This window comes from Megalopta genalis, chromosome 1, assembly GCF_051020955.1.
Source record: "Megalopta genalis isolate 19385.01 chromosome 1, iyMegGena1_principal, whole genome shotgun sequence".
Lineage (NCBI taxonomy): Eukaryota > Metazoa > Arthropoda > Insecta > Hymenoptera > Halictidae > Megalopta > Megalopta genalis.
The window spans coordinates 8,909,018-8,935,930 of record NC_135013.1 but is presented as its reverse complement, the minus strand read 5'-3'; the positions used below and the strand labels follow the sequence as shown (position 1 = coordinate 8,935,930).

The 26,913-nt window shown below is 46.0% G+C and overlaps 1 protein-coding gene across 1 annotated transcript in view; it reads left to right on the top strand.

Annotated features, from left to right (window-relative positions):
- The window catches only part of LOC117228880 (uncharacterized), a 204,310-nt gene that overhangs the window by 169,064 nt on the left and 8,333 nt on the right, over positions 1-26,913 (top strand). The window contains exons 3-5 of the mRNA XM_033484917.2: positions 9,209-9,311; positions 13,524-13,546; positions 24,697-24,852. Coding sequence (XP_033340808.1) covers positions 9,209-9,311; positions 13,524-13,546; positions 24,697-24,852 — 282 coding nt within the window. The remainder of the gene's footprint in view (positions 1-9,208; positions 9,312-13,523; positions 13,547-24,696; positions 24,853-26,913) is intronic.

Genomic DNA, 26,913 nt, shown 5'->3' with positions numbered 1-26,913 from the left:
TTTACTGTACTTTCTGGCCGACTCCGGCCTGAATTACTTACTATGTAAGGACTCCTTACATAGTAAGTCCGATAAAGAGGATCGCGGAGAAACACGATCTAAAATATCGACCGCGTTTATTCGCTTTACGAGCCCGAAATCGTTCGCGCGAACGGCGAAGCGTGCGCGATAACGAAGAAAAATTGGCAAACGGCGAATCTATCTCGTACGAAAGCGAGAACATACAGCGACGTAAGTGGCGCGATAAAGCGTGGAGATCGACGAAACCGCGTAGGCAAATTGTCGAAGGATATCGCGGTGATCCGAACCGATTAAGCGATTCGTAGAGAGAAGAAAAACTGTTTAAATGATGCAACATCGAAATCCCTCGCAGATAGGAAATCTTAAGGGAGAGCGTCGAACGTCGTAACGAACGAATCAAGGGGAACGGGTCGTCTAGGGAATACCGAATTCGATAAGGAGAAACTCGTCGAGTCGGTGGTGCCGGAGGTGTTCCGCTTTATCGCGTAAAAAATCCGTGCAGTCGCGAAACGTGTTCGTCCGGTAGCCGTTTCGTACGCTCGTCCGCGTTCGCGCGGATCCTCGTTCGCAGGATCGCGTCAGGATTTTTTGCCCATAAGAGGAACACTGTTTAGCGACTATGTTTCCACTCGACGATTAAACAACTTTTAATTATATCCGAGGCAATATGTGTTCCGAAGCAATCTGTGTGGAACGCGGTGTATAGAGGACTGGTTCTAATATATAGAACGCCTCTAATACGATTAAACGATCGTTGAACGCGTCGTAGCGGAGATCCAGCGTCGCTTCGATCGGACAGCAGTTAATGGCCGATCAACGACTGGCCTGAAAACGGCAAAACGACGAAAGGATCATCGCGCGTTAAAGCACGATCGAACGATCGCGGGGCCCGGCCGGGGCAAACATCGCGGTAGACGGTTGCGGTTTTATAGCCGTCGTGATAGCCGCCGCGACGGTTCTTTGATCTATTTTTGCAGCCGTGGAAATGCGTCGCTTCGGCGACCGTCACGTTCACGGACAAGAAGTTCTCGGTCGTAACCGCGGATAATCCTGTCGGGAAGATTTCGACCGTCCTCGATAGCTGATCCAAATTAGCAACGATTTCGAGCCAATTATTTTATCGATCACTGTGACGTATACCGAACGCGATCGGATCTACGTGTAATTGGAGATCGTGGACGCGCACGGCACACGATGATCCCGTGTCCTGGAAACGCGGTCGAAACGTAAGGACGATCCCCGGTTTAATCCAGAATTTATGATCGAAGCTTTTACATTAACTCGCGATTTGAAAGGGAGTCGAGAGAGAGACGTTTTTCAGATCGCTGAAAAACGTCGAACAAGGCAGACGCGTAAAACGATCCTCGATAACGTTTATATTTAATTGTAGATAAATAATTTGGTTCGAAGTTGTAGGCAACAAGGATTACTTTTTTATTCTGTTTTATGAAACTTGTTATCGTCCTGTTCGTCTCGTTTTTCCGATTAAAATGACACCAAACACGACGCGATTACGATCATAATAACTCGAATAACAAGCTTTATTATTATATGTTTAACCCTTTCGCTACGGACGGGTTCTCCACCGCGGTACTTCCGCTGAACGGAGCGCCGCGACATCACTGCACGCTACGCGACGCCGATCGTCAGCGGGAGTACCGCGGCGGAGAACCCAAGCTGCTTGAATGTTTTCGTACGAAAAAATTTCTCTCCAAAGGGTATTTATAAATAAAGAGTATTCCAGGATATTTATAACGTTGTAACGCGATGTGTTCGGGGTACAACGGAAGGACACAGAGTGAAATTGCACTAGATTTTATTCGTAGATGTATATAAAATGACGCGCGGTGCTGATGGATACTAGATGGAGCGCGGCGGAATCGTTAAACGTGTAGAGGCTCGGCGTAATGCTTAGACGAGAAGACGTTCAGTTTCTTGCCGCTGTTATTTATATTATGTCCCCCAAAAAGGCCACGCCTTTTTGGGAGACTCGCTGTCTTCTTTTCCCCCGCTTAGTTTGGCGGGGGAGGCAGCCATCGTCGTACCCTCGCTGTAGGGGCGCGCTGGCCGTTCGGCCGGGTAGCGGTACGCGGCCGGCGACTTTCTCCGCGACTAGGCCTGCAGTGCATGTGGCAGTGATAAAAAACAAAGAGACAAAAGAATTTCCGGGTCTTGCAAACGTCAAGGACGTTTTCTCTCAGTCGAACCCTTGACATCTGCAAGCGGACAGTTTTATGGTTATTACGGTCGCCGACCGTGTGCCGCTACAACGTCTTAGCATGCGCTCTTTAATTTACAGTATGAGAGGAAATAAAACATTATGCAATATAATGCATCTTATGGAAGGCCACTATAGTGGCCCATAGTACCTCAGTGGCATCTTATGAAAGGCCACTATAGTGGCCCGTAGTACCTCAGTGGCATCATACGAAAGGCCACTATAGTGGCCCGTAGTACCTCAGTGACATCTTATGGAGGGCCACTATAGTGGCCCGTAGTACCTCAGTGGCATCATACGAAAGGCCACTATAGTGGCCCGTAGTACCTCAGTGACATCTTATGGAGGGCCACTATAGTGGCCCGTAGTAGCGAAAGGGTTAATAATAATCGTAATTGTAGCATCGTTGGTGTTATTTCGATCGGAAAAACGGGACGAATACGATGATTATCGTTCGATTTGAGAAAAGTCGAAAATAAATACTGTGTTACAGATACTAATTTTTCGGCAATTTTGAACACTCATTTTCATTGTATTAGGTTGGAAACTATGAAACGGGCGTTGAATGATGTAAATCGCGTTTTGTTTCGATCTGGTTTCGGAGAAAAATAAAATAAAAATGGGATACAAACACGAACAAAATTTTACGAAATGAGTAAGAAGAATACCTTTAAAATTTATAAATAAAAATATCGAGCGCACGGTACAATGAACACAGTCGCAGCTGAACACAGACTAAACAAGAACGTCCTCGTTTCATAGTTTCCAACCTAATAATATATTCGAACGAACTGAATTTGACTAGGATATTTCGAATGCGAAGGAATTCTAACGTCATCCACGACGATGAAATATTACACTTTCTAGTTTCGGTTTAATCGATTCAAATTGCCTTGATTTCATGGGAGTTTTAGCGGACGCGATTCTCGGCGCTGAACGCGATAAACCAGAAAGTCCGTCAACTTTGATCGAGCGTCGACGCGACAAGAACGCCTTGTGGAACTACGAACTCGAAATCGGTTTAACCGACAACGCGTGAAGACAGACGTCCAAATGGAACCACCGCGGTCGTGGCACGTTGCTCCGGAACAGCGCGAAATCGACAAGCGTGGAGACGCTCGGACACGGCAGCGAGCTTGTCCGCTTTTTCCACGCTCGGTTCGGTTCCCGATCGGGAACCCGAGATGGGGCGCGTTCCCAAAAATCTCTCTGCTCTCTTTCTGCCGTCTCGACGTCGAAACAACATTGTAACCTGACGCACGGCGTTGTTCACGGGCTTCCCAGCGAACAGGAACGATATCCTAGGTGGCCGGCCCGCGCGCGCGAGATGATTGATAACTCTCTTGTAGCGCGTTATCAGCCGTGGCGTGCACGTTGTTATGTTCACGTCAGGGCCGTGACGCAGACGGACGGCCGGCGATCCTCTCTCCTTTGTCTTTCGGCGCCGTCCTCGTCGTTTCCTTCTCCCTCGTGATGGCTCCGCGGGACCTGTTGCCGTTAATTCGAACTTACGTGTCGGCGTGTTAGGATCTCGTCCTTTTTTCGTCGATTCGCACAACTCGTCTCGCCGCGCTCCGTCTTCTTCCCCCTCGGTGTATCCGTCCGGTGTCGTTTAATGGGATGGAAAGAGGTTTCTAGAGTGTGAAGCATGGGATCTTTGGGAATCGAGCAAGAGGAACGAGAGGGGAAGAAAAAGGACGTCGGTGAAATCCGCGGAGAGTCAAGGATTTCGGTGCAGCTGCTCGTGACTGAAGTTATTCGAGGAAACGAACGTTTACTGTTTCATTGTTCGAACGGGTTAGAATCGTAGTGGCGTGTACGTCGCATTTACGAAAATTGCGATTTGTTTATTTAAATGCAATCTATACGTGCAGAAACATTAGAAAAACAAGCGAAACGAACTATAAATTGACACGCTATAAATGAACTTGACTCTAGGGTTTCGATAACCTAAAATAAGTTTTTCTTAAAAAAAAAACTTAAGAATACCTATCCCATGTGCAAGCATTGACTTTTTTGTTTACGGCAATCTTTAACTTAATTTACAATCATGGTCAGGATCGAAAGTAACATTGAAATCAGCTATCATTAAAAAATCAACCGTCCAGACTGACATTTGTAGAAAACAAAAAATGGGAACAGAATGTGAAGAAGAACAGAGGAGGAGATAATAGAGCCATCGAAGAAAGCTAAAAATAAGAGCAACGTGTAAATTCCGAAGATTTATCTTTACTCCCCCGAAACACTTTTTCGGGTCTCCATCTTTCGCGAATAACTTAAAAACATTACTTAACGCTTAAATAATGTCTTACAAACGGCTAACGTTTCGGCATAAATCTTTTTGTTGCAAATGCAATAGTTTTTGCGCAATCGTAGTTCCAAGACAAATCGTTACTTTCGACCCCGCTGACACCTACTCGACATCCCCTTCTCGAAGAGATTTCATTAGCGGTCCAGGGTCGTCGAATTCGTGAAGCCGAACGAACGCGATCTATTAAAGAAGATAGGATCTGTTGAAGGCAACAGGCCCCGTAACCTAGATGATCCTCTCCCAATCATTGATTACCGGCGAGGCCCAGGGAGCCGGGAGCCGGCCACGTAATTCATCCAACTTGTTCGAATGTCGTCCGGCGGAGAGGAGGCCGAGGGACGAACAAAGGGCCTGGGCTGTTGGCGAACAGCTCCGAAACAGCCACGTGAATGGAGCACGACTCTAGCCGGTTGTCCGACCGGGCCACAGTCACGAGCGAGCTGCTCTAGCGGTGAATTCTCAGGGTCGAGCGCCGGCAGCGGATTACAAGCGCCCCTCTTTCACTCTCGAGCGAACCCTTTCGTGTCCTCTCTGTCGCGAACAATCGGGACATCGGCGGGCCACGGCGACGCGCTCGTTTCTGCACGAGGCGACAAACACAACAAACCGGGCACAATAACGCTTTTAGGGTTATAGAGACTCTTATGAGTCAATATCGCGGCCGAGGGGTGGATGGGACTGGTTTCGAGAACGCGTCTAAGAAGATCCCTGGCCTTTTTTCTGGACGTAGCCGCGTCCTGCTCGTCCGGATGACTAGGTCATGAATATGTTAGGCGTCCTTGCGATAATAGAAACTCGGGGATTGCGGCAACCATGTTTGAAGTTTAGGGGCGCCGCTCGGAGGGATGAACTGACGCGCGAGCCCGGAGCTGTGCGACCCTTTTTCCTTTCTTCGGAACCCGCAGGTTCAACCGAGCCATTCAGATGTAAATGTTTAACGTCACTTTCTTCTTTATAGCTCCGCGTTATCTTGTGGATCTACATCTCGCTGTACACTTAGCGCGGAAGCCCTTTACTGGGATCAGCGGCTAAGTTGGATCAACGGCGATTAGTACCACTAACAGCACTATAAGTATTCCTCTTCGTGAAATACATTGCTGGACCAGATCAGATCTTCGCAAATTTGATTTTAAACTCTTATTTATGATGCTGTTACAATTTCAATTTTGTTATTTCTTTTAGCTCAAATATTACAGGAGAAGTTCACCGAAGAGTGATGTGGAACGAAAAGATTTCATTTTAAGCAATCTTTACATCGACAAACTTTACTTTAAACAAACCTCCTTTGTTCGTAAAGATATAATCCTTGAAATGATATGTGACGAAAAGATTTTATTTAAAGAAATCTTTAGATGTGAAAAAGGGGAGTTATTATTCGGAAAAATGCTTCTTATTATTGGATAATCATTTAACATAGTCAGATCGGTCTTTTAATCTCGTTAAGGTACGGACGAGAATAACAGTTTAAACCAGGCTCGTAGCAGATAATTAGATCATCGAATGCATTTTAAAAAGAATTTCAAAATTATCTCGACTATCTTATAAAAGAAAATAATACGTTGTTTAAAATAATATTTGAAATGCTGTTGTTTCAAAAGTGATCACAGGCGTGGAAATAATTATGAAATAAAATAACATGTTATTTGAAGCAATATTTCAAATGTGCCCAGGATTGAACTAGATTTAAAGCACAAAACATTCTTATAAGTGGCGGGTTCCTCAGGTTATTTCAAGCAACTTTTTCCTCTACAAAAATTTTCTCCGAAGAACCATTAACGAGTTATTAATGAAAAACAGTGATCAATGAGAGGCGAGCTCAACTGGCGCGAGGCGACCGAGCCAACGGCGCCAGCGGTCGAGCAGTCGAATCCCAGCTCAACCGGCGCGAGGCGGCCGAGCCAATGGCGCCAGCGGTCGAGGCGGTCGAATCCCAGCTCAGCTAGCGCGAGGCGACCGAGCCAACGAGCGGAACTCGGCTTCGTGCGCTGGTTGGCTGGGCCGCCTCGCGTCAGCCGAACTCGATCCTTATTGGTCACTGTTTTTCGTTAATATCTCGTTAACGGTGCCTCGGAGAAAACTTTTGTAAAGGAAGAAGTTGCTTCAAATGATCCGAGAAACCCGCTATTTCCGGATTGCGAGACATTTTTTAGACACCCTGTATATATATATATTTCAATAGTAGAAAAGATTATCAATTCTTTTTATTTAGAACGCCCGAACGTCGGCTAAGAACGATTCCCAACTTTTGCTTCGCCAAATCTGAAATGTCTAAGCCGAATTTATGTTATTTAAGAAATCGTCGCGATCCGTGGCTGACAGATAGAAACGATATCGGTGGATAATCGAGCGGTTTCGCGATGGTACAGTTCGTCTCACCTCTGGCTCGAACCAATGATTTCCTGCACACTATCGCACAGATTCCTGAACACGACGATTTAACCAGTTCCCAGTACGTCTGCCCTGCGATTCTCACAGTTCGTAGGCTCGCGAGCGACGCTCATTAGCAGGCTGCTTCTGCCGATTCCGCGCGATATCTTAATCCCTTAATGAAACATTTCTGCCTGATTCCTAATTTAGAGGCTCGATCGGACCGCGTTTCCCGCGGAACGGGTCGACGAGGGGCCAATTTCACTGCCGCCGAGATCGTAAATAGAAGCGAAGATGTAATTTACTTGGAGCGAGAAACGCGACGCGAGGACGGCGGGCAAATGCCTATTTCGACCAGGTTTACTCGGTAAACTATGTCAGAGGAATCCTCTTTATAATTCGCTTCTTAAACTAGCTGGCGCTGATTCCCGGCTTTTACGTTGGCGTCAAATGCGTTTAGCAATTAGAGGACTCGCCGCGACTGTTTTACGATTTTTTTTTCTTAAAGTTCAAGTTGATCTGCGTCATTTGTGGCGTATGCACAATTTTACCAAGAAGAATCGTTTAAATTTTGTTCGATCTAACCGATAGATTCGACGATAGTTCAAATAATTAGTCACTGTCAATAGCAGTTCCCTTCATAGCGCCGCGAATAGACTATGAAGAGCAGAGGAAACGAACAGCAATAAATATATTAAAAACGTTTAAAAATATTCTACTTCGTTGCAGATTGTTGCAGTCTGCGCAAATATACATACGATTTTCATTTCAAACAAATTCCACAAAATTATTGACTAGGTTTCAAAATTCATTTTATCGAACCATATTCGAGCTAACTGAGTTTTACCAGGACGTTTAGGATGCGAATAAGTTAAAGTTTCAGCTAAAGTTTATCCTTAAACAAGACATTTGTGAAACATTTAACCATTAAAGTATATGTTATAAAGATGAACTCAAAATGTCGCGATCCAAATTTTTTTATGTACAACTATTTAAATTAAAAGAGATGTTTGCGGACAATTCATCCAATAAATTATTGACACGTATCCCGATAAAAATGGTTAAAAATCAGGATCCATACAAGCTTGTTATTTTCACGAAGGAATATAAATAGCTATTTTCGTTGCTCCGTAAACCTAATGTTGAGATCGTCATATTCAATTCTCCATTCTAATTACGCAATTATAGCCAAGTACCGAAAAATTATCGATAATCACAAAGTAAAAAACAAGTTAAAAGCACTGTTCGCGTCAGTAGCGTTCATCCGAGCGTCGTTCGATTCAACAGTCTCGAAAACGCAAATTCGCCGATTTTCATAAAAATCGTACGAGGTTACGAATGACCGTCAACTTTTTGGGGAAAAGGTAGCAACGCGCGCCACGGCGCGAACTAACAAAAACGATGATTTATCGAATTGCACGGGGATTGTGTTCAGAACCATAAAGTCGGCGTATAATGCAAAAAAAAAACGAAAAAAAGAAACGCGTTCCCCGTGAAAGCGAGGGGCATTTTTGCCGGCGAAGTCCCAGTATCTCCATTACGTCCACGCGAACGATAATTTCGTGTATCGTTACACGCGAGGCTCGGGCCCCGCTGAAAAAGTCGGCGGGGAAGCCGGGTTTCGGTAGGTGTGCCGCAGAAATAATGCCGAAGCTCGCGTAATAAAGCTGCGGGCGTCCCGCTGCGCGGATACCGGACGAGGTGAACAAGACCGCGGCCCAATTACCGAGCGTATTCGCGCGGCCGCGAACCTAACACGCGACCGGCCGTCGACTAATTTATCCGGGACCCATTCCCCGGGCGTTTGTCGCAGCGGGTGTGCCGATGGTAACGTTCGGAAGTAGTCCGTTCGCGTTTGCCCGACGTCCTCGTCCACGCCGCGTGAAATCTCTCATTTTTATTAATTAAGTGCGCGCCTATGGGACCGGGTTATTGAAAAGGTATATCGAGAGCCGCGGAATGCCGCGGGAATGGTCGCGAATTCATGCGATCGTGGTTTTATAGCGTCTTTATTACGTTTACCGTATTTATGTACACCGCCGTTAAAAAATATTTGATCGTTCCCAGTATTTACCGAGCGTGCACAGGCCGGACTAAATAAATGGCACCGCGCGCGCGCGCGCAGTTTATTGTTTTGTTGCCGCGTCCTGGACCGGGTTTCCCTTTCGCTCGAACTTTTAACGACCCGCCGGCTTGAATAAATTAGTCCGCGGGTGTTTGTTAACACCTACTGCCTGCTGCGTCACAGAGAGACATTGTATTAATATCCCGACTTTCTCCGTTTCTTGCAGAAGCACCTGGAGAGCTGGGCTGGGTGCTCACGCTCGTGATAGTGTCCCTGGTGTCGGCTGGCATCGGCGCTGTGGTCATGGTGACGCTTCTACACTGTCGGAGGTTCGTAGAATTTCTTACTTCTTATTTTACGAGCCTGTTAATCGGGCCCGGATTAGTTAGTATACCGCTCGCGTTTGCCTCGCTGTTCGGAACCATTGGAAACCTGTGCGCGTGTGCTGGTTTCTTTTTTATTCGAAAGATCAATCTTTTTACCGCTCTTATTGGCCCCGTGAGGAGCATAAGAACTGACAATTATAGCAAGACAGAATATAGCAAAATCTGTTAACTGTTACGATACCGTATCTATTATTTATACCGTAGATAGTTATGTTAGCTTCTCCCGTCTCTATGATAAGGATCTAAGCCTAAGTTGCTACTGAGATTAAAAATGACGGATTATTTTTGTTATAATATTTCTATCCGCAAAAACAAGAAAATGTATCGAGTCTTCCAAGAAATAAACATTAACCACTTGACATACGAATAAAATGTGCATCGACGCGTCCGAAGAATACTATTTAATTTGGCTCAACTGGACACTCATGTACAAGCTCAGAAACAGGGCCTTTTCTTTTTAAAGTTACATTGCTATATAACATTCAATAGGGTTGAAGTATAGTGTTAGTGTACAACAATTATAAGTAATAGTATAAAATAATAATTTAATAATTTTGTAATGTGTGATACATCTCAAAGCATTTAGTAATATATGGCGAAACGAGGCATATTTTACACTGCCAAGTTGTTTCACTTCTTATATTATGTTTTACGCAAACATGGCATCTTTTTGCAGGATGTTGCTTTTTATTTGTCGCGGGTATATGTTCAGGAAAATGTGTCCAATATTTTGCTTGTAACCGAGTTGGGCATTCACTTTGCGACCGTCTGCCGCGTGTCGGATAGTCCGGCAGGGACAAATTACAAAGCATGTCTTCTGCAATATTCAATCGAAAATTCACAATCGATTGCTTTTGTGAAGTAGGCAATTTGGAATATAAAACATAAGCATTATAAATAGCTACATCAAACATATAAAAAAATATTCTTTTATATCCTTTTGCACATTTTCTCATGAGGAGGAAACATGCAAGAGATTGGTCCTGCTTGTCTACACCTCCCATTCCACGATTATACTCCAGAACACAGGTCGGTTTTATTTGTCGATGCAATTTTGTTTATCGGTACTGTTAGGAGGGGGAAAGCATCTCCAACAGTCTAAACAAAACAGCATCAATGCACGACCGAAACAATTAAAGAATCTAATAATGAAATGCACGGCGCTCGCCGAATACAGTTCTTGACGTCTTGGAGACGTCAAAGTCTACAATGGCACATGAAGTAAATGACATCTCCCAGACGTCATTGTATGTCAAGTGGTTAAAAAGAAAGAAACTGGAAACATGTGCAGCAATCGCAATTGACCACGTGCGCTGAAAAGACGCGCACGTCTTTTTCTTGTATACACGTTGCAAGAATGTACCAAAACGATCTCAAGTTACTTCAAGATCATGCAATGGTGTTTTAGCTGTAAAATAGAAAGGCAGGGAAGATATTTACTTATAAGAAATACTCCTGTACAAAATTTCGATTGGATGCGATGAAACAAATTTTACGAAGTGTGATAATCTTGGTTATCAAGAACGTGGAAGGATATCTGCTGGATATCCGCATTTTTACTAAACATATGAAGAGAGAGAGAGAGACATTTTCCAAGGAATGGTTAACGATTATTAATTGTAACGCATCCTCTCCATGAAGGCATTGAAACGAAAACAGAGACTCCATTTTTCAGTAAAATTGTACTCGAACGAATAAATGTTCTATTGCTGTTAAAAAATCTTTTAGAGCACTTCTAAAGAGCACTTCTCTAGAGCCTAAGAAGTGCACAGTTTAACGTTTATTTGCGAGATACGTATGGCTGTCCATGCCCCGTAGAAACTCTCGGTTAACAAATTAATCGAACGACGAACAGAGCTCGGAAGCTCGCCGGGCGAATAGAGATACGCAACGATCGATTCCGGTCAGTCGAATTCAATCACCGCTCCCCGGATTTATCGATCACGGAATCTCGAATTGAAATATGAGAGCGCGAGCACCTGCGCGGCTCGGCCTCTACGAGATTGCCTCTCGAAATCCGTACAAAGAGGAAACGAGGCGGCGATGCATCTCTCGATACGGATCGGCGATCAGGCCGATCCGCGAAACGATCGCGGTTTCGCCGGCCGCGATCCGCAGACCCGGCCGGATCGATTCCCTTAAATTACCGCCTACCCGCAATGCATCAAAATCGAGGCTGACCCGATCCGTAATAAGGAGGGCGAACCGGTTGCTAACTAGATCGGTCGATTTGAATCCCGGTCGTGTGACAGTGCAAAAAACCGAGGCGAGAAACAATGAGCGAAAACGGAGAGTGATAGAAGAAGATAGCGAGAAAGACAAAGAAAACGAGATAGAGAGAAAGAGAGAAGAAGCAAAGAGGAAGATGGAGGAAAGATCCTCGCGAAGGCGCTACAACGAGGGACAGCGGTGCAACCACGGCCAACAGTTCGTTCCAGCATGACGAGGAATCGCCCGGATCTTTATAGCGATCCACTTCCTCCGACGATCGAGACAAAGGCTCGCATTCAGAGCGCGGTTAACGCGAATTTTTCTCGGCCATCATGTATACCGCGTTTGCGATTTTAATGGCCGGTTACCGCGGTTGCACTTGAGCGACGCCACTTAAGATGATCATCTCTTCGAATTTTTTTTGAATCCGTGGCCCCCGCAAAAACTGGTTATTGTACTCGCGCACCATGCTCTCACCGCCTGATAACGCTACCAAGTGCTTCTGGGCTTCTCCGACTCCTGCGGATGGCAATTTAGTTCCGCCGCTGTTGGGTCCGCCGAAGACCAGACACCTAAATGTCTTCTTGATCTTTAGCGACGCGAGACACTTTTCGAACGCAGCTCGATCGGTTGCGAAGGGAAAACTATTGGGTTGTTCGGAAAGTTGTTTCGTTCTTTCGCGAGAAAATAAAAGACAGTTTTTTAACGTTTCAAATAAAAGGAAGAACTTTCCGACATTTTTCTCGTGTTTTCAAAATCCCATCCTCGTAGGAGCCCCGTCGTTTATTCGTAAAATGCTGAATCACGTGCTTCTTTGACGAGCTTACAAAGCGAAATTTATCGATAACATAGGTATTTATATAATTACAAAGCCTATCGATTAAATGTTTAATATAATTAATAACGAGACGAAAATTATTAATATATATATTAATATAATAATATGTAAAAACTAATAATATAATTCTGTGCGATATATTCGAAAGCAAGGATCTATACAAAGGCCAACATCGTAATCTTTGCACTCGTACCGCGAATCCGATCTTTTATCATTTTTGCTACAAATTACACATTCCCGTCTTCTGTATAAACTTCATTTCGATGCCGCATATACAGGGTGTCCCGAAAATGTCTCGCAATCCGAAAGTGGCGTGTTCCTCAGGTTATTTGAAACAACTTCTTCCTTTATACAAATTTTCTCCGAGGCATCGTTAACGAATTATTAACGAAAAACACTGACCAATGAGAGGCGAGCTCGGCTGGCACGGGGCAGCCTAGCCAATGAGCACACGAAGCCCAGTTCCGCTCATTGGCACTGCTGCCTAGCGCCAAGCGAGCTCGCCCCTCATTGGTCATTGCTTTTCGTTAATAACTCGTAAACGAAGCTGCGGATTGCATTTTCGTCGAGGAAAAAGTTACTCCAAATCAGCTCAGGAACCCCTCATTTCCCGGAAGTACCATAATTTTGGGACACCCTGTATATATATATGTATATTGGGGGTAATAGCAAGAGGTCATTTGTGCCAATAAGGGTAACGCGTTTACTCTACTTCCGCGAGAGCGTTAACATGCCTGAGTTGGTGGGAATTGGGTCCTATACTTTTCTCAGCGGACTTCTTCCGGGCAACGGACAGTACATGGTGCGCGACAATTAATGTTTGTAAACACCGTCTCGAACGGAGGCAAATTAACGAGAATGTGCTAAAGGGATTTTTCACGTCGTACCTGTCATAAGGAAAACATGTTGACGGTTTGATCTAATGCGCAACGTGTACGGTAGATAATTACGCTCTCGTAACGATCTTGCCTCGATCCTGAAATCAACCGAGAGGACTCGCGAACTTAATAAATAGTTATCGGCTAAAGGGCTTAGCATTTTCTTCTCACCAACAGGTCGACGGCATTTCCGTTTTTCTAATGGATTCATTCGTCTTTATGTTACAGGATGAAGAGCGCTGGTGGCAGAGGTAAGAAAACCTCGGCAGATTATTCGAAAAGCCAGTGTTCGGTACGGGTCCCCTCCGCAGTTGTTCCGAATTGCGCTTATTAATACAGCTAATAGGATTATCTGTAAGCTGCTTATCGAGGTTACGGTTAATGTTCGCGCGTATACGTATATGTATGTACACGCGCGGCTATTATTACCGGTCGCTATCGGAACGATTACATTTTTTGCTCGTTCATATTCGTAGCATAACGAGATCGCCGTCTTGTCGGCTCAGAATTCGCTATCCGAGAAATTATCCGCAAGAAAATTATGGAACGCAATTTAATACGGCGCGCGTTTCCGTCGAGAAAAACAAATTCTATACCTGTCCGGGAATATTATTCGGAGCGGTCCCGCGGCATCGATCAATCGAATGGAATTTTAAATTCGAAAACACAAGAGTCGCGCCACCGGTAACGTATAGTTTGAATGATTACGGTCCAATTACACGAAATTGGTACAATAGGCATGCCAATCGAAGCGTGTCGAGATCGTAGTCGCAACGCTGACAGATCATATTCGAAATCATTCATAATTACACCGAGCCCCTACCGGGATATCGATTCCACCTATTCTATGGTTCCCTCGCAGCCCGTTCAAATATGATATCCGCCCCTTAATAATTCCCATTATACCCCCTTTTGTGAATATTCCCTGTAACCTTATCTGTATTCGAAAGGGCTCGCCACGTGTGCCGACACCGAACCGGAAAGAATTCGAATCCGCCGTGCACGCTCTCGCGTTCGGTGCGCGACGATAATGTTACGAAGCTTGGCACAATTAATATACAATGTTAACAACGTTGTTTCAATCGAACCAAGAGCAACGAACCGGTCGAACATTTCCAAACGTCGTCGTTCTAGCTCCTGCGTCGCATCGTCTTGCCGATTAACCCTTTGCCGTTTTAAGTCTAAATTCGAAACAGTTTTCCCCGACCTACGGTATTTTCATTTTGTACAACTTAGTGCTTTTTACACATATGAAATTGAGTCTTACGACTAGACCGCGGTTTTACGCGTTCACGACAGAAATGGATAATTAAAATTTAAAACGCGATGGAAGTATTAAAAGAACTTGGGAACATCCACGTATTATTATTTTACTCGCTTAAAGAGAGAAAGAACGAGATTTCTGCCCGACTTCTTTCTGTTGCAATTGTCGAAAATAATTTTTAATTTTGCATAAATATCGGCAATCTACTTGACGCATGCAACAGATTTTTGATATAATGAGATATAAATTTGATAGTTGATAATTAAATAGTTTGATAATTAATTTTGAACGTGGGAATGTGAATTTAACAAATAATTCGAGGAACGAGAAGCTATTGGCTACAATATATCAAAATGGCGGCGGTCTATCTTCTCGGACGGTCGTCTCTTACGCGAGATATTCGCGTCTCGAATGAAAAAACTCTCGTTCCCCCAAAGGAACCATGTACGAGGCAAGCGCGTCTGTCGCTGGTGCATGGTGCAGGAAGGTTCGGTCAGCTAAAAATTCGAGCACCGAGTAGCCAATTAGACCGAGCAACATGTCGCGCCTCACACTTCCAACAACCACGGCCCTCGAGTTCCCAGAAACTTAGCGATCGAATCGATCTTATTCCGAAAGGGGAAGCGAATACTGGCAACGCGTCTCTGTTGCTGCCATTTCCTCTTGTCAAGGTCCGCGTACGTATCCGGATGTCGCCGGATCGGCTGGCCGGCGCGGCGCGGCAGCGGCGCGAGAGGGTTCCCCGGCGCCCCCCGCTGTCCAGACGAGGGAGAAGGAGACACGGGTGCCTCGGCGGGGCCCTAACCGGGGCCTCACACAGGCTCGCGACGTGCCGCGTCGATCGGTGCAAACGAGAAGCATAGTAGAGCCGTGGCGTCGAGTGTCAGCGTCGATTGGAGTTTAATTAGTTCGCATAATGAAAGCCGTTCACGGCGGCGTGTATATATTCAGCCGTGCTACCGGCGCGCTTCGTAAAGGGTACCAGGGCGACGCGACGGACGGCCGACATAAAGGACAGTGAAACGCGTCTAATTAACTTTCTGATTTAAAGTCACCCGCGGCACGATACGATCAACGAACCGGCGCGGAGCCGCGCCGGGAAACCGGCGGGGAGAAGAGAGCACGAAAGTAATTTCGGTTAGGAAAAGACTTTGTTGCCACGGAAAATAATTTTGGTTCGGAAAAGACTTTGTTACCACGGAAAGTTATTCCGATTTGGGGAAGACTTTTTTGCACGGAAAGTAATTTCGATTCGGAAAAGACTTTGTTGCCACGGAAAAGACTTTCTTGCCACAGAAAGTAATTTCGGTTCGCAGATCGCGTATGAAATCTTCCTCCCGAGTCAGACTCGTTTTAACCCTTTCGCTATGGGCGGATTTTCCGCCGCGGTACTTCTGCTGGACGGCGCGCTGCGACATCGCTGCACGCTACAAGACGCCGATCGTTGCGGGGGTACCGCAGCGGAGAACCCGCCCGTAGCAAAAGGGTTAATCCAAATGAAGTTGAACAAAATTGAAAAAAATAAGGCATATCTATTTATCCGTTGTTGAGAGAAAAATAAGGTGAATTATCTTTCTGCAGTAAGCACTGATTTTATTCGCTACAAACGATCGAACTTATGGAGGGCCACTATAGTGGCCCGTAGTACCTAGGTGGCATCTTATGGAGGGCCACTATAGTGGCTCGTAGTACCTCGATGGCATCTTATGGAGGGCCACTATAGTGGCTCGTAGTACCTCGATGGCATCTTATGGAGGGCCACTATAGTGGCTCGTAGTATCGAAAGGGTTAATGCAAGTGGTTAACACACTGCCAACCTTGTCTGTATTTATCCGAATAGTATTTGCCGCTGTTATTCTTCGAACGAATCAACCTCCGGTAACATTTCCTTTCCGATTCTTTCACGGGAGTTGGTCGCAGACAGAAATAAATGCAGTGCGAGAGATTTTAGAAAGTCATCGGGGAAACGAACGAACGAAGAAAACGACGGATAAAGCAAATTATCCACTTTAATGATAAACCGTCGGAATGCCTATATGTATAGAAGATAGTTCCCGGAAGCTGATGCTGCAGAAGCAGAGACTCATGCTGTCTGCGTCGAAGGCTGCGTCGAGCACTCGCGAGCGCGCGCGAGCGCGCGCGCGCGCGTCTTCGCGCGAGCATCCGGAAGTCCTTTCCGTCCGTCTAAGTTTCTATCAATTACACGAAAAGCCCGGTCCCGCGGTATTCATCGTCGGCGCATATTTACCCGACGTCTCTATAAACTTGCCAGCAAATGAAATTATAGTTGTAGCCTCGTACCGGTATAATTGGAATTCAGGCTTACACGGTGCACGGTGGGGTTCGTTAAACGAGGGACGATGTCGCTTATCGAGAGACGAGCAATTTCATAGCGCGCGATCTCGTCTCGAAGACGAGAACGGGGAAGAGAGAAAGAGAGTGAGTGAGTGAGAGAGAGAGAGAGAGAGAGAGAGGGGGAAAGAGAGAGAGAGAGAGAGAGAGAAATAAAAGGAACGAGAAAGCAAAGAATCGCGGGAATTAATGAAAGTTCGTTCGAAGCTTACAAGCGGCGCGCGAGGAATCGGCGCCGCGCGAATACCAGCGGACAAGAGAGGCGTTAATGGACGGCTGAAAGAGGTCGTGTTGCGTGAAACAGAATAAAAAGGAAAAAAGGCGAGGGAACGGATAACCGGAGAACACCGTGCACGCCGGCTTCCCGTGCGATCGACGGGACACAATGGGGATTCGAGGGCCGGGCAGAATAGGTGAATCGAATGCGTTAATCGGCTTATCGCGCGTTCCTCGAGACCGATACGCCGAATCAGCTGCTGCACCCTGAAAGAGTCAACGACGGGATCGCGTGCATCCGCTGAATGCGCGCGTATTCTTCGCAGGCTTTTTACGCGTCTAGATCGCGCCGTGGTGAAAGGCTCTTAGCGCGCGTCATTTCGGTCAGAAAATGGTATCGGCGAGACTCGATTTTTACCTGCTGCCGATGGCGACCTGCCGTCGGTAGATCGCAGCCGATCCGAGCGGTGGTCGATCGATTCGATATTCGCGCTTCGAAATCTGTGCCCCGCTTTCGGAACCGTTCTCTGGATCTTTGGAATTTCTTCGGAGAAAATTAAAGCACGTTACGCTGGGTTGCGACAACGATATAAGAATTTAGGTGAATGGATCTTACGCGTTTGCTTCGTTAATTTTCTTCGAACATTTTTGCGTTTCGAGACGAATAACAATTGGACCGCGATTCTTTGCGCTAAATAGAAACTTTGCGCTTCGATCGTTCGAAATAGTGGTTACACAACGATGTATTTCTCCTTTTAACAGTTTTAAAACATGCTGAAAATAATATAACAGCATTTATTACCAATTCTTTCCATAAATGCATCGAATCCGCAGTCTGTTAATAATAATAAAAAAAAATTGTTTCCTTTACTATACGATACTTAGCGGTCGAGACATCTTGTAACATTTTTGGACATGTTCGAAGGTGAATAATAATCAATGAAATTCGTTGCATCACCTGAAAAATTTGTTCCTACAGCCGGAAGGGCTGAAATTAAGATCGAAAATACCGTGTTCTCTTACGATTCGCAAGAAAATTGACTACCGAAGGAACCGTACTTTCCCTTAACGCTTCTATCGGTTTCTTTAACAATCGAAGATCAGCGATTACGAATTTCTTTTAATAAATTGTACAAATACCACGACGATTCTATCCGCGAGCCATCGAATCATTTGAACGAATTTAACGCGCGACAGGTTCTCTTTCGAAAATATTACTTAAAAGAAAAGAATCGAGCTTCTCTTTTCGACGCGGCTCGGCGATCGAAAGAAATATCGAGACCACGCTCTCGAAATTACCCACCGACGTCTTCGTTCGCCGAGAGTGGCTCGAAAGATCGATTTTCAAGAAAACTCAATCGAAACCTCTCATCATCCCGGAGCCCTCGTGAGGGGCTCGAGACTTCGGAATTGCCGGAGTACGTCTGTCGAGTTGCCAATGAAAGAATATCCCGGACGCCGCGGCAACGAGTCTATCCCCGGGGAATTCCACAAAAAACGCCGAGCCGAACGTATAATTTTCTCGCTTCACCGAAAATCGTTCCGACATAACGACATCGAAAAACGAAATCAGGGTCGCCGGGAATGAGTCCGGGGCCCGTGGAAACAGAATCCCTCGGCGTTGTCGAGCTGGAAGAGAGAGAGAGGGAGCGAGGGGGAGAGGAAGAGAGGAAGAGAGAAAGAGAGGACGAGAGTGAGTGATTGAGAGAGAAAGAGAGAGTGAGAGGGAGAGGGAGAGAAAAAGAGAATAAGAGAGCAAGAGGGAGAGAGTAAGAGAGAGTGAGAGGGAGAGAAAAAGAGAATAAGAGAGCAAGAAGGAGAGAGTAAGAGAGAGAGAGAGAGAGAGAGAGAGAGAGAGTAAGAGGAAGCAAGAGGGAGAAAGTAAGAGAGAGAGAGAGTAAGAGGGAGCAAGAGGGAGAAAGTAAGAGAGAGTAAGAGAGCAAGAGAGCGAGGGTAAGAGAGCGAGAGCGAGGGGGGGGGAAAGGGAGGAACCGAGGGAGGAAGAGAGAGTGCGCGTCCCGCACCGCCCCTGCCCCCCGCTGTGCGGACAGGCCACGATTTTCACGCGTCCGTGTTCCCCGGGCTAACGCATCGGTCGTCCAATTAATATTCGAACCATCTAATCCGGTAAATCACGCGGGTTAACGCGTCCACGGATGGCCGACGCGACGCGACAGCCTGGAAAAGGAACGGATCCGATTACCTCACCTGGTCCGGTAGGTGGGAACTATGGCGTAATCGCGGTGGAACCGCGTGCCACGGTGTGTTTCGTGCGTGGTTTACTCCTACCGCCCACCGAACCACGGTTCGTCGACGATACGACAGATAGCTCGGCGGAATTCGTGCGACAGTTCGGCTCTGACGAAATATTCTGTTACCAATGATCGGTCGGTCCTCGGAGCTTTTCAACTACACGATTTCATCCGGTGATTTAGGGGGGCCGCGGTGACGTTTTTACAGGAGCCTTTCCATGCTCCGAAGGTAGCCGTGTCTAAATGTTACACAGTCGTCGCGGAAAGTATGTCGACACGTTTACGAACGGAATATCTTTCTTTTTCGAAATTAATCGAGAAACGCGTTTTCTAAATCCGAGATCGTTCACCGCGCGGCGAAGCCCCGCTTAAAATTCTCAACTTGTCACGATTATTAAAAGTTCCTCGTCGAATTCATGTTTCTTACAATGTAACCCTTAGCGCTTGTTCCGTAAATCCGAAGGCTCTGCTGCGGAGCCCAATGTTTTTAGCACGATTACACCGAAGATGCTATGTTTTTGTCGACGTAGGCAATTGTTATTTGTAGTGAAAACGTGCTCAGCGTGTGTACCATTACGATTAAAACATTTTTTGCCCATTTTTATACTTAGCAACATGAAATGAATAAAATCGAACGCTTTCGCAAGGACGTGTAATCTTTTCCGCTCGAAATAAGACTTCCTTTATCTCAGGCGCTTTGCTCCAAAAATGTGACGGAGTTGCTGGTAGGCAATACTCGAGAAACGCGTGGTGCGCTAAGGGTTAACTCGGACAATTCTTATCTCGCGTAACTATTTAACCCTTTCGCTACGGCGGTTCAGTCCGCCGTAGCGCCCCTCCTGAACGGAACCACCCGCCGAAATTGTGCACATTGCGCGTGGATAGTGTATTTGGGAAGAAAAGGGATTTTTCTTTAAAACAATATAGTTATAATTTCTGCATAAGATATAAAGTTATTTAATAGGTAAAAAAAGTTTCATTAACAATGGAAAAAGTGAAGAAATAATATATAATATACAGTAATCAAATAAAACATAATATTCATAATACAAAACATAATACATAATAATTAGTCCTAAAGTTAGTACTTTCGATTTTCTATCCCTTTATGACATGTAACACAATAATAATGGGAAATGCAGGTAGAACAAATATAACTTGAATGGTGTGTCGTTTATTTCGGACTGTCGTTTGTTTGTTTCGTCAAAGATTCACGCAATAGTAACAAGAGGCGGTGCAGTCCAAAAATTAGGTCGCGATTTTACCAGCATGTCGGATATATCCGGCGTTCGTCCCCAGAGGGCGATCATGTGGATGTCGGATATATCCGGCGTTCGGCTCCGCGAGTGTTCATATGGATGACGGATATATCCGTCGTTCGGAGCGAAAGGGTTAAAAATGCTCCGTGAAAACTGCAATACCGTTTATCGGCGAACCGGGTGGGCACCGAGAACCGAACAGTTTCGAGCAAGGCAAAAACATGCGGGCGTCCGTCGGTCATCGACGGCAAAAGAAAAGACGGGGATCGGAGGGACAGTCGAACGCGCGCAATTATAAACGAGGGCTGGTCCAACGGACGTCGCGAATCCGTGTGCCGATAAATCGACATCGCCTTATTTACGATAGCAATAAACGAGCGCTAACGCTTGCCTCGGAATGTTAAATCGTCGGTTGCGAAGCGTGTGCGTGCGTGGCCGCGCGCGGCGGTCCCCCGTGCAGGCCCGAGCGGGCCCACTCGAATGCCGGGGACCCGCGCCCGACGATAAATAACGCGATTACACCACGCTCGTGGACGTAATCGATTGCAGTCGGTCTTCTAAGCGGTCGCGCGCAAATGAAGTCGCGCGACCGTCCGGTCCGCTTCATGATCGAGCACCACCGGGCCCAGTCACGGTCTGAATAGAAGGTTGATTAGGGTCGCGCGGAAGGGGGAAAAGTGTCGTACCGTCGATTGAAATCCAGGAAAGACCGGGGACCCGTAATTGGTGCGGATCGCGGGGCTCTCGTGTCCCCCGAAGCCGGCAATTATCTCGGGATAACGAGGGACAAATTTTCTTCGGTGTCCGCTCGCGTGCCGCGGTCGCGTCGTCTTTTCATCGCTGCAAAAATGCCGGCGTATTCCGGCAACGATTCCGGCACGTTAAGGAACGTCCAGAAAATTATACCCGTTTTCGCAAAGAGGACATTCGCGCGTGGCCGACGATGAAGTTCTGGGAGCTGTCTTAACCCTTTCGCTACGACAGCTCCATCCGCCGAAGTATCGTCACCGAACGGAAACTCGCACCGGAAATATGCACAGTGCGCGTGGTTTCTGTATATATGTTGTTCCAAGTCTTAAACAATAACTGTGCCGAATAAAACAATCGTTGCTCTAATGTAACAAGTATATCTACATTTTTAATTTAAAAAGACTTACAAAATTATAGGTAACATAGGTATTTATATAATTACAAAGCCTAACGATTAAACGTTTAACATAATTAATAACGAGACGAAAATTATTAATATATAATAATATGTAAAAACTAATAATATAATTCTGTGCGATATATTCGAAAGCAAGGATCTATACAAAGGCCAACATCGCAATCTTTGCACTCGTACCGCGAATCCGTTCTTTTATCATTTTTGCTACAAATTACACATCCTCGTCTTCTGTATACGCTTCGTTTCGATGCCGCATATATGCGGCGCCCGTACCCACAGATCGTCGAGTGGATGCCGCTCGGCGCGAAAGGGTTAAGAAGTGGCGTCGGTGCTCGAACGCGACGCAAATTTCTCTCGAGTTAAATATACCTATCGTGGAACGCTTTTCGGGAAGCATAAGACGATCGCCGTCGACTTTTCCTGGAATTACGAGGAGCGTCGTTGCGGAATATTTTTCGAACACGCGCCGAAACAGTAAATACCCGAGGAAAGCGAAAGAATCCCGGCAGATCCATGGAAACCGGATGCAGCTTTCTGGACGACCTTCGATCGGGGATTCTCGCGCGCGCGCGAAAATCGACCGGGGCTGCTCGCGTCCATTACCCGCGGACGTCTTGCATAGATCCTAATTATGTAAATTGCGGTGTAACGTCTTGTTATAAATACACCGGACGACGGCGGGTCGCGGAGCCGGGGGGGAACGGCGGGGCACTAAGCCGACAGAATTAAATTTCTCCTCGTGTACGTCATCCCTGCTTTTCATTCCGGGACGTTAGAGCGCATCAGCGATTATCCTCGCGAGCTTCTCGGAAGGCGGAGGAGAAAATAGCGTCTAGACCGTGCCACGCCGGGCCCCGGGTACCGGCTGCGCGCCTCCCGCCCGGTGTAAGGGCACCGCCGATAAAACGAGAACCAGTCTCTCTATCTCCTGGCAAGTGACAGCCGCCAAGCCGCGTCGTCGCTGCCTCTCCGAGCGGAGGACGCGCGGAGGACGCGCGGAGGACGGCCCGGACACGACGGAAACCAGCGTGGCGGGAACCCGAGGGAACCCGACCGAACTCGCGAGCGTACGTGCGCGGGTTATGAGCCGCGCGACCATGCGAGAGAGAGACACGCCGCTGCCCATGGGATTCCCATAATCTCGTTTTTTCAACGCGGCATTGTCGTGCCTACTTACCGGCGTTCCGGGCCCGGCGGTCTCTCTGATCTATGAATTCCGAATTCCTTTTATTTTTCCCTCCGCCCTCTCGCCAGATCACTTCCACGTTCCCCCGTCCCTTCTCCCTGCCGCTATTCCGCCCCTGATCTCTCCCCCCCCCCTCCTCCTCCTCCTCCTCCTCCGGCTTTCGCCATCCCCAAAAATCTGTGCCGCGTTTCTATGAAACTCCATGACGGGCACGATGACGGGCCCACAATACCGCCATACAGAAAACGGCCCCGTTTCTGCCCTTCCTTTTTCATTTCTCTCCGCGTCCCTCTCCGCCCTGCCATCGGGGGGGCTTATGTCATAATGCGGTGATTCGAATACCTACCCGCGTGCTATATACTGGGTGTTTCCGAAAGACAGGTTATGCGCAGGGACGCGCGGTGTTTCTCGGACGTCGGATCCTCGGCGGTGTCTTTGTTTGTTCGGAATCAGAAATTTTATGTACGGTAAATTCTCTACAGTTGTTCTTCAGCTTGGAAACAGAAATGAAGAATTTGGGAAGAGGATTGTTCGAGCCTTGTGTCACGTTTTTATAGTCGTTGACAATCTGCAACTATAAAAACGTGACTCGAAGAATCGTATACTTGTCAAATTGTCCATTTTTGTTTACAAGCCGAGGAACAGTTGGGGAGAATTTATTGTAATAGTGGCGTACCTCGGCTAGCTTACATTTAAATCCTCGTTTAGCAACATCTCTTCTATCATCGCGTTGCGCAAAGTAAAGCTTGGGAAGCTTCTAAAAATACTCGCGTGATTTCTGTCAAATTTCAACCTAAACCCTGGATCATATTCGTCTGATATCTCTGAAACGAGGTTCGGGCCGTACAAATTGTTTTAACAGAACATATGAATTTGCTAGAGAAAGTTTAACCCCTTGCCGCACCATTTTCTTCATTTATAACGATTCGAACTGTTTGAAATGTAATCATTCTTCTTGCAAAGAAAACGAAAATTTACGTTTATTGTACGCCTATGTTTACACGAATTCTTAAATGTTGGCGACAGGAATAAACAGTTTTATTCCCACTGAACCCTCTTACATTGTTCGGAATAATTTGCAAAATTACATCTATATGTTTGGAAACTACAGTATAACGCAACGTTTTTAAACATGCTGTATGAAAGAACATAATCATTGATATAAGAACATAAAAAAAGAAGATCAAAATTGATCAGGAAAGTTCGAGTTCACCTCACTCTAACAAGGTGTTCGTTAAGACAATTATAATAAGCTTGATACAAGGTCCGGATACGTGTTACAAGAATAGAATAACATTCGTATTTCACGGGTTATTACTAAACATCTCCATTACGAGCGAAGCTCGTTAAAGTACGGCAAATGGTTGAACTACAAAACGGAGGACTGTCCTACAAAGAACCGCAATTAACTTTTTGGTCGTCACAATGAACGTCGCGGGACAATATTAGTCCAGGTCTCGACACCCTGTACATACTAAGACCGACCGTGTACACAAGGACTACACGTGAGCGCCGGCAAGGTAACAGGATTCTCCGTGCGAGATCACCTGGCACTTCACGAGCTTCGCCTCGATTTGTGGGCTCTCTAGGCCCCGTCCCCGGGTGAAACTCGAGCACGACTTTCGCGTACGGTCTCTCCAACGGATTTTCCGGGGCTGAGAGTTACGTGGGAGAGCTGAACCCTTTTTGTTTCTGTTCCGCCAGGCTGCTGCGGCGTTGGCGTCGAGGACACGAACGGCCAGGATGCTGGCGGCGCGGGGGGAGGAGCCGGGGCTGGTGGCGGTGTGGCTGTCATACCCGATCGACCACCTCTGGAATTGGACAAGCTGCCGCCTTATCACGACGTCGCGCCTAGTCCTGGTACGTGGGCCAGTTGCAACAGTTCCAATCTGTTCGAAAACCAATTATCGCAAAGCCTCCGTAATTGACGCGGTCGGATTGCGCACAAAAATAGGCAATTTGGGGAGAGGGGATAAGATTATCCGAGCCTTGCGTCTCGTTTTTATGGTTACCGATTGTTGATAAATATAAAAACGAACCCCGAGGCTTAAATAATCGTATCTCCACTTTTCAAATTGTCCATTTTTGTGCGCAATCTGAGCACGAATCAGGGAGAAATTACTGTATTTCAACGTAATATCTTAGACAGGACACTTCGTGAAACGATTGTATTAAAAATACGGTAAATTGTCCCTAATTCGCGCTCAGATTGCGCACAAAAATGGACAATTTGGGGAGAGGAAATACGATTATCCGAGCCTCGCGTCTCGTTTATGTCAAGAACAATGAGAACGAGCCGCAAGGGCCGAATAATCGTATCTTCACCTCCCAAATCGTCCATTTGAGCAATTTGAGCGCGAATTAGGGAGAAATTACTGTGTGTATTCGTACTACGCAAATACCAGAAAAAAAACAACGATGTTAATAATCGGAAAACGCACCTCAACTTCTCAATCATCGCAACATGCTCGCAAACGAAATTATTAGGTTGACGTAAAAATAGCGGCTACGTTCTTTCGCTTCGTGTTTCACGAATCATTTTTCTAATCGAGGTGTACGTGCCTCTGATTGGCCGTTCGATAAGCGTCCGCCGCGCCTCTGGTACCGCGAGTCTCTCACTTATCGAACGTTCGGTGTACGCACTCGCGTCGCAAGCGGTGATGAACATGTTGCACGTGGATTCGAGAAATGAACACGGATACAAGCGATTCGAGAGATGAACATTCGCACACGCGATTCGAGGAACGATCATGTACACGAGCAATTCGAGAAATGAACATTTACACACGCGATTCAAAGAACGATCGTGCACACGAGCAATTCGAGAAACGAACAGCCGTACGAGCAATTGAAGAAATGGACATGTGTACACGCAATTCAAGAAATGACCATACGTTCGCACAATTGGATAGACAAACACGTATTAACCTCTTGACGTATAATTCTCTTCGCGGTTAACGCGATTAGAAATTTATCGATTGCAATAATTTCTTAGCGGGGAAAGGAGATCGACGTTTATTCTATGCCTAAATTTCCTCGAACAAGCGAACGATTCCAATCGCTTGATGACAAATGATTAGAATTTTATTTGAATTTTAAAAGACAGAATAACATCTGTACTCGATAAGCGATCGCTAGAAATTTGCACATCGGACTCGTGAAAATACTGTAAAGAGTCAACCCGACTCGATAAATTAACCCTTAGCGCTCCGCGCGTTTCTCGAGTATTGCCTACCAGCAACTCCGGCACATTTTTGGAGCTGAGCGCCTGAGATAAAGGAAGTCTTATTTCGAGCGGAAAAGATTACACGTCCTTGCGAATGCATTTGATTTTATTGATTTTATAAATATACATTTTCCTATTGTAAATAAAAGATAAATTTTCAATTTTGTAATTCACCATGGTACGATATCTTTGGTAACAATCTCCCATGTGCATTCTGGGTTTACTCGTACAAGTGTCACAGTATTCGCTTTGCCAAATAGAGTTACTAGATATTTCTTTCGAGTTTAGAACATTTTCTGCGTAATTGTCGGTTTCCTTTATAATTTCATTTACCAATTCGTCCGTGAAAAATAATTTAAAATATTGTATCGGCTGTTCAATGTTTGTAGGAACTTGTGGTCCAATGACCTGTGACAATACGCTAAAAGGTATTCTATCTGGAATATGTAATTCTTCCGTAACATCGCGCCATTCATCCAAGTCTTGTAACGAATCTTCGCTTCCATTTTCAATAATTCTCATTCTTCGTCTCTTCGGTAGTATAATTTCGCCACTACTACTCGAAGTGTCAGGATCATAACCAACATTGTCTTCCACAATGTCTTTTAACTCTCCAATATCAAATACATCTTCGGTATCGCTCGGCTCTAAATTTTCATCGTAATATTTATTTTTCTCCATGTTGCTAACCATAG